The sequence below is a fragment of the Ostrea edulis genome, chromosome 2, assembly GCF_947568905.1.
Source record: "Ostrea edulis chromosome 2, xbOstEdul1.1, whole genome shotgun sequence".
Lineage (NCBI taxonomy): Eukaryota > Metazoa > Mollusca > Bivalvia > Ostreida > Ostreidae > Ostrea > Ostrea edulis.
The window spans coordinates 26,273,186-26,281,666 of record NC_079165.1 but is presented as its reverse complement, the minus strand read 5'-3'; the positions used below and the strand labels follow the sequence as shown (position 1 = coordinate 26,281,666).

General features: G+C 36.8%; 1 protein-coding gene across 1 annotated transcript; it reads right to left on the bottom strand.

The window, feature by feature from the left end:
- Nucleotides 1-776: 776 nt before the first annotated feature.
- Nucleotides 777-7,931, bottom strand: LOC125681595 (mammalian ependymin-related protein 1-like). The gene is made up of 4 exons (XM_048921754.2): nt 7,723-7,931; nt 5,341-5,462; nt 4,468-4,673; nt 777-1,679 (listed from the first exon to the last, which is right to left on the bottom strand). The coding sequence occupies exons 1-4, from the start codon at nt 7,813-7,815 to the stop codon at nt 1,471-1,473; spliced, it is 630 nt and encodes a 209-aa protein (XP_048777711.2). The 5' UTR covers nt 7,816-7,931; the 3' UTR covers nt 777-1,470.
- Nucleotides 7,932-8,481: the final 550 nt, after the last annotated feature.

Genomic DNA, 8,481 nt, shown 5'->3' with positions numbered 1-8,481 from the left:
GAGGATCATAGGACAAGACTCTTTTCATATGCATACGGTAGTCCGAGTTGTATTTATATACACCGAGTCACATTTTTTTCACATAGCCTAGGAATCCAATCTTAATGCATTGGCAATAATTTTGTTATCTTGGCCTAATTAAGTAGGTCGACATTTGCCACGACTTGTACCTCAATAGATCGTTTGGTTTCGCCTCAAGGTATGCTGAACTAGCAGTGTCATGTAATATATGTACTTATCAATATATTTTTCTCTGTATGTGTAATTCTACTCTGTGTTTGCCCCCTGCAGGCCCTTGATAACCAATCAATTTGTCTTGTCTATTATAAAGCTAGTTATGTTTTACTTTCTATTTCACACGCTCAAGCATTAACGAATGTGACACAACTACCGTGCATTTACTTTATGCATAAGTATAATGGGGTTGGGTGTTACACTCTTGTTCGGAAACGCTAGCCGGCAGCGGATTTAAAGGGGGGGGGGGGGGCACGGGGGCTGTCACCCCGATTTTTCGCCAAAAAATTACAAGGCATTACTGGCATATATAGATGAAAACTCAAGATTTGGCACCCCAAATGGCTGAGTATTTTGGCTAATACTTCGAGTTTCACACACACCCCCTCCGGTCGAAAATCTGGATCCGCCACTGCTTGCATCATATATAATATTATGCGTGTATATAAATAAGTACGCTTTAGTGAACTAGTATCACCTTTTTATACACATCTTAACAGCACATGGTCTGTGAAGTCACTGAATAAAAAAAAAAACGACAATTTTTGTGCAAAGTTTTAATTTACGAAAGTGCCACTAAGCTAGTACATTTGAGTATTTTACAGGTACAGTTTTACACGTAACTCTGACTAGAGTCACCTCTCGTCTTTCACAAAACAGATACTTCACACGCTTACATAATCTAAATGCTCTTTAAAATATCACTCCGCATACACAAATAAACACACACACACCTTTGGCACCCCACGTACATATCACATGCAAGTTAGCTTGAATGAGCTTCCCTACATTCTCATAGGAAATTTAATATTGCACAATAAACCCAGACCAAACCGATGCTAAATTTATTGCATCATATCATAAATACATGTAGTTAATATATAGTTAATATATGTACATCTGTGCTTCTATATTACATATACATCGTGGAATGAATAATAAATTACACTTTTATTCATATATACACTTCTATCCTTTTCAACGTGAGTATTTTTCATAAATGGTATGCCCTCACAGTTAAAGGATATTTTGGCGCATTTTGTAATCTCCAACTTGTAATTCTTGTTTTGAATTCTGATACATTTATTTACTGTGTTCATGCTCTGATATAGTCTTTATATACATGATGTTTTTTGTATACATCCTTAGTCTCTACTTGTCAAGACTTCATCTAATTGTTATAACACCCATCTGCTTGTTAATATTGTATCTGTCTATAATAAACAGTATCAATTTTCAAGGCCACAGAGTAAAGGGTTCCCTCTGCACATGCGTCGTCTTCAGACATGACGAAGGGACAACAAACACAGTTGGATTCTCAATGCCCTCGACAAGATCGTAAAATCGGGAAGAAACCGAATCGGTTATATTTGCGCCGCCGGCCAGGACATCTTCGTTTGTAAGATAACAGTTGTTAAGAGTGAAGGATATGAAGAGCCGGGCATCTGTAAAAAAAAAAAAAAAATAGAGATAGAGATGTGATTAAAGCCGATCTAATTTTTTTTTTTTGAGTGCTTGTTTGTATGTTTTTTCTATTTGAGGATTTTTCACCCTTGTACAGATGTCACCAGTCTTAGACTAAGCGCAACAATTTTTGATCTAAGCTTAGAAGGTTTTAGTGTTTCTTGCTACTCGATCTTTCTCCAAACGCCCGGCATAAAAGAGAAAGTCACGGGTCTTTCGGATATTAAAAAAAAAAAAAAAAATGGAGAAAGATCGAGTAGCAAGAAACACTAAAACTTTTCGCCATGTCTGCCCTCCTCCAGTTTTGCCACTCGAAGTGATATCGTTATCATTTTCTTACAATAAGCGTTGTATAGAGTGCAGAGTATTGTAATACTTACTCGATCAGTGGAACAGAGTCGGACTATTCTCTTACAATAAGCGTTATACAGAGTGCAGAGTATTGTAATACTTATTTGTGGTACTTCACCTACAGCTGGTGACGTTTCAATATGTATGAAAAATTCTCGACGGGACGTAAAATACGTAATAAATCAATTAATCAATCAATACTCCATCAGTGGAGCAGAGTCGGATCATTCTCTTACGGTAATTGTTGTACAGAGTACGTAGTATTGTAATACTTACTACGACGCAGAGGGTCGGAGTCGGACCATTCTCTTACAATAAGCGTTATACAGAGTGTAGAGTATTGTAATACTTACTCCGTCAGTGTGGAACAGAGTCGGACTTAACTGCAATAATGTACATAGCCCTCTCCGAATTTTTTTTGGGGGGGGGGGGGGCTACAACTCTTTAGGATCTCCGTAATGGTGCAGATGCGGGAGTGATTCACTCTCACAACATTTTTTATCATTCTAAACATTTCTTGGTTTTCTTAACTTAAACAACCTGCAGCTTACGATTTGCGAGACTCGTTTTTACCGTTTTTAACAATTTCGAAAGATTCCACTTTCTTGATTCATATTTGTGCGCCATGTTTGATGTACTGAAACTGATCTTCCTGTTGTCATTTGTCAAGTTATTTGCATATGCCCAAATATTGATTGATTGATTGTATCTTGTTTAAGGTAATGCCACCCTCCTAGAATTATAGAGTCAGTCTTTTATTTGATTATAATAAATCTTAGTAACAAATAAATATGATAAAATAAGTATGTTGCGGTATCAATATTTTTTTTTTTTTTTATCAATTAGCACTTATATACCCGTGTCAACGTCAGAAAAGCATTATCAAAATTTCACAAAAACTGGTTGAAACGATATAAAAGTATTCATAACAATTTCATGAAACAGTTTCTTTAAAAGATATACAAAATGTTTATGAAAATTAAAGGAAATCTATCGCATTATGGACTTGATAATTAGTTTAACGAAAACAAAGTTATTGCCCTTGAATTCAATATTTTAAAACATATAATTGATTATTCATATATAACTTAGACTTTTGAAATAGTTTATGGTTAACAAGATTTTTTTTTTACAATAGCTATTAAAAAAAACTCCAACAAAATTTATGTTCCTATCATGCATAAATCTTGTTAAATCATTGACTTTGCGAAATCTTATGACGTCACAGGAGCGTGGAACTATGTGAACATCCCTCTCGAGCATTTTTCACTCATATGGAGACGTCACCACTACCGGGGAAGGGCTTCAAATTTAAGCCAATGTTCGGCGCTTACGGTAATTAATTGAGCAGTGAGGGTTCTTTAGCGTGTCACACCTACTGTGACACGGGACATCATCTCTGAGGACCCGTGACATTTACACCTGATCCGAGCGTTTGGCGATGGATCTGTCACTACCTGTTTTAACGACTTAGGTCTGTCGCGGCCGGGATTCGAACCGCGACTTTCCTCATGCATATGCCCATTTTAGGTAGTGTTTACATCACTGTACGAGTACGAAGGTCGTCGGTATTTGAAAGGTTTGAATTTGATATCAAGCTGAAAAAAACCAACAACGTACAATTAGAGTGTATTCTTTTTTATCTACCATCATATGATTTTCCCTTCTTTGTTGCAATAGCCCGAGTCTGTGTTGAACAACTACATTTTCACGTTGATTGTCATATTTTGATTTTTCAGTTAGATCTACCTACGAGATCTCGCAATAATACGCATGGCAGAGCAGACGAAGAATTTTGCATGCTGTATATGATATTTCATATCGTATTGGGACAGAGTCGGATCATTCTCTTACAATAAGCGTTGTACAGAGTGCAGATAATTGTAATACTTACTACATTCTCTCACAATATTAGTACAGTTATTGGTCTTTAGATCTATCTTATATTCTACCTTTTCATTGGCGAGTATAATGTACTGGACCATTCTCTCACAATAAGCGTTGTACAGAGTGCAGAGAATTGTAATACTTACTACGACGCAGAGGAACAGAGTCGGACCATTCTCTCACAATAAGCGTTGTACAGAGTGCAGAGAATTGTAATACTTACTACGACGCAGAGGAACAGAGTCGGACCATTCTCTCACAATAAGCGTTGTACAGAGTGCAGAGAATTGTAATACTTACTACGACGCAGAGGAACAGAGTCGGACCATTCTCTCACAATAAGCGTTGTGTAGAGTGCAGAGAATTATGATACTTACCACGACGCAGAGGGTCGGAGTCGGACCATTCTCTTACAATAAGCGTTATACAGAGTGCAGAGTACTATAATACTTACTACGTCGCAGATGGACAGAGTCGGACCATTCTCTCACAATAAGCGTTATACAGAGTGTAGAGTATTGTAATACTTACTACGTCGCAGAGGGACAGAGTCGGACCATTCCTGTAATATGACGTTCTCGCCAGGCCCGCCTAATGTGTACTCGTTCACGAAAGTAGCATTTGGGGGGATCCCTATGTCCCTCCAGGGTCTGACCGGGGCCTTAGTACAGTTATTGGTCTTTAGATCTATCTTATATTCTACCTTTTCATTGGCGAGTATAATGTACTTGTAGAACCTGAAAATAGATGTTCTAATATCTAATCACCGTCGGAAACCCACGGTTGATGAGAGAGGAACGAAGCGTAATCAACCGTGGGTTTCCGACGGTGATATCTAATACATTATGTATATATTCAGGCAATTAAAACAAAACTTTTTCTGATCGTTGACATTTTAAAATTCTACTGTATAGGTAAATGATCCTTCTTATTACACTAAAAATCATGAGAGAGAGAGAGAGAGAGAGAGAGAGAGAGAGAGAGAGAGAGAGAGAGAAGCGAGATTAGTAATTTCTAGTAATTAACTACAGAACTATAGCAGATGCACAATAGCAACATCATTCTGTCATTATTCATTTTTAACTTTCACAGATTGGATTAGGGGGAAACTCCACTATAGAATACATATTAGAGGATTCGTTTCTATATACAGAATTTATCACTATTCTGTTTTAGATGTACTCTCAGAGTCTTCTGATCATTCTATGTTGAAACTAATTATGGCTATCTCTTACATTTTTGAGAATGAAAATAGTCACAATTCGTTTCAATATCAATAGATTTGAACACAACACTATAAGATAGTGCACAAAAATGGATTTAGTCGGCATTATCAAGATCATTATCTACAGAATTGAAATGAAATCCAGTTCTAGAAAGCTTCGACCAAACTGCCGTTTTTACCGTCTTCCTGGTGTAAACTCGCTCAGTTCGTCATAGACCACCTCCCGTTTGTTGACTGCGTCATAGAAAAACGCAATCCTATTCACCTCGTTCCTTGCATAATCCAGCTGGGCAATTCTAGCCTATTGAAGAATGTAAAATAACATGAATCGATGTATGATTGAATAATTCCCAGCTTTCTGATTGGTGGAGATCCAAGAAACTTGAAAAAAGAAATATGACGTTACGCCCACACCCACGTGTCTTTGAGATGAATAGAACATTTGATTTTTCCAACATCAAACTAAATATGATTTGGTAATTATTCGCGTTTTTTGTCGTCCAATGAAAACCTCCGTCTCTTATCACTTTCGACCTGGTCTTGCACGCTAACTGTAAACAAACACGGCCAATTAGGTATCGTTTGATAAGCTGTTGCAGCCGGTGTCGATGTTTTAAATTCAATCATAACATAAACAAAAACACGCGTCTTTAATCGCTTTCGACTAAGTCCACACTAGCTGTAAACAAAGATGGGCAACCATGCAAGTATCGTTTTGTAGACTCTTGTAGCCAGTTTCGATGTTTTAAACTATATATGATAAATTAATTCTTGACATTTCTAAAATCTATTACGTATTGACCTGCAAAATGTCAATAATTGTACAACATCACGTGTTCTTATTGATGAAAGAAGTTGACCAACAATATACCTGATTTATATATATTTACACTTTAACCTCTGACAGATATTCACAATTTACTAACACTCTAACTTTTGACAGATATTCACATTGTACTAACACTTTAACCTCTGACAGATATTCACAATTTACTAACACTCTAACCTCTGACAGATTTTCACATTGTACTAACACTTTAACCTCTGACAGATATTCACAATTTACTAACACTCTAACTTCTGACAGATATTCACGTTGTACTAACACTTTAACCTCTGACAGATATTCACAATTTACTAACACTCTAACCTCTGACAGATTTTCATATTGTACTAACACTTTAACCTCTGACAGATATTCACATTTTACTAACACTTTAACCTATGACAGATATTCATATTTCAAAAATACTTCAACGCCTGACAGATATTCAAATGTGAGCTGAAGGTATGTGGGATTTGAGAGAGAAAGAAGAAGAGGAAGAGAGAGAAGTTAAGAAAACAGAAGGTTCCATCGATTCCATTGGGCATCAAACTTTTCCTTTTTACCATTTTTATACGAAATAAATTTTTGAGTTTCATAAAAAAAATTCATTTGTGAAATTGCAGCACGCACACTCAAGGACTTCTCAGTGTATCTTGCTGTGTACACATAGTATTTAAGCCATTTTTTCCCTCTTTTTTCTTCTTCTCTGGATATAATATTATTGTATATCTGATATACCGGTATGTGTACAAAAATAAAAAAATTATATATATAAAAAAAAATATTCATATGTGAAATGGTCCCGTGAGGATCCGATTAGAATAGGTCCTCAGTACCCCTTGCTTGTCGCAAGAGCGACTAAATGGGGCGGTGCTTCAGATGAGACCGCAAAAACCGAGGCCCCAGCAGGTGTGGCACGATAAAGATCCCCCCTGTTCAAAGACCGTAAGCGCCGAGCATAGGCCTCACAGCCCTTCACCGGTAATGGTGACGTCTCCATATGAGTGAAATATTCTCAAGAGGGACGTTAAACAATATCAAATTAATCAATCAATCATATGTGAAATGTATATTCTTCGTAGCAATAATTATTTTTATTTGGAGTACCTAATATCACGGAATAAATCCTTTTGACATCACGACATGTTGTTCTCCCCAAATAACATGAAGTTGGGGACCAAGATCCTTCCAATTCAATGTTACACTAATTATACAATTTTGTTGCAAAAGTTCGACTTTTTTTACTTGTCCCCACAGCTTCTCAGTACAGTAAAACACATTTATGACGTACATGCTTATAACGAATTCAAGCTTATTGCGAAATTATGAAAATGAAGAAAATTTTATGGGATATATCTCGAGCGTTTTTGACTGGTCCTACAGTTTCGATATAACCATGTTTTAACGTTTCAAGCAAAGATAGCGCTATATGTAAGATTTGAGATTCGCAGAAAAGAAAATGTTGCACCATGCTTGAACGATGCTAATGTCTTCAATCTCATAAAGAATCACTACCAGGAGCTTTCTGTGAGTATATATAAATATGAATAGTGCTAGTGCAAATTGCTGATGTAATGGATATGAGATAGGATTGATTATCAGAGTACATAAAGTTCAATCTCTCATGAAGCATTAACACTTTACACAGAGTGTGTAATTTGAGCTGCATCGCTTAAAAAATAATGAATGCTTTTCTAAATAATGAAAGACAAATATTGAATAGCTTCAAACATACTTGAAACTGTGATGGTACAATACATCTCTTTGGTTCCTGGGCAGACGACAAATAGCATCCTAGTGCAGCGAGGAAAAAGAAGGCCCCCTTCATTCTCGCTACGGAGGGGGGAGTGACGGCGGGATGACTCGTGGCAGAACAAGAAGGATTTTTCAGCAGCGACCGGCAGATATAGGGGATAGTGATGATAACGAGGGACCTTTGATTGCCTGAGATGAGAACGGGGGACTTCAGTCGATCAGCTGACGAGTGTCTTGATGCGTTATCTCGTGAGTTTTGCTGTCTGGTATGTAGTACGGCTTGAGGGTGAGACTGTACACCTTGATGAGCTTATCTACCTGACGATAATAATAGGTAGCTACATGCCGTACTTTTTATTGTTTGTGTGATAGAGGACGTGACACTGTAGAGTGCGGCTTACACAGGACAAAGTATCTGATCAAATCTTTCTTCTACATCATCTCTCAAAAATTAAAACCAATCCCCGAAATCCGAAAATACAGCATTTAAGTTAAGTTGTATACAAATCTACAAATCAGAATCATTTCTAAAAATACGATAACATAAACGTTTAATGAACAAATCTGGGATCATAATGAGGGAAAAGGTTGACATTGCTTGCGAAATGTGAACAATACACATATATATTGTTGCCTGAATTTTACACAGTATTGCTATTCAACGTCCACGTGGTTGATTTTTCGTCTAAATAAGCTGAACTATATAATCTCTGAATTTCCCTGTCTCTTTATCTTGTCT

Coding starts and splice junctions, on each gene's coding strand:
- LOC125681595 (XM_048921754.2), bottom strand. CDS start 7,815: ATGAAGGGGGCCTTCTTTTTCCTCGCTGCACTAGGATGCTATTTGTCG. Junction 5,463..7,722: donor TTGTACCATCACAGTTTCAA/GTATGTTTGAAG, acceptor ATTCTTCAATAG/GCTAGAATTGCCCAGCTGGA. Junction 1,680..4,467: donor CTCTGTCCCTCTGCGACGTA/GTAAGTATTACA, acceptor TTTTTTTTACAG/ATGCCCGGCTCTTCATATCC.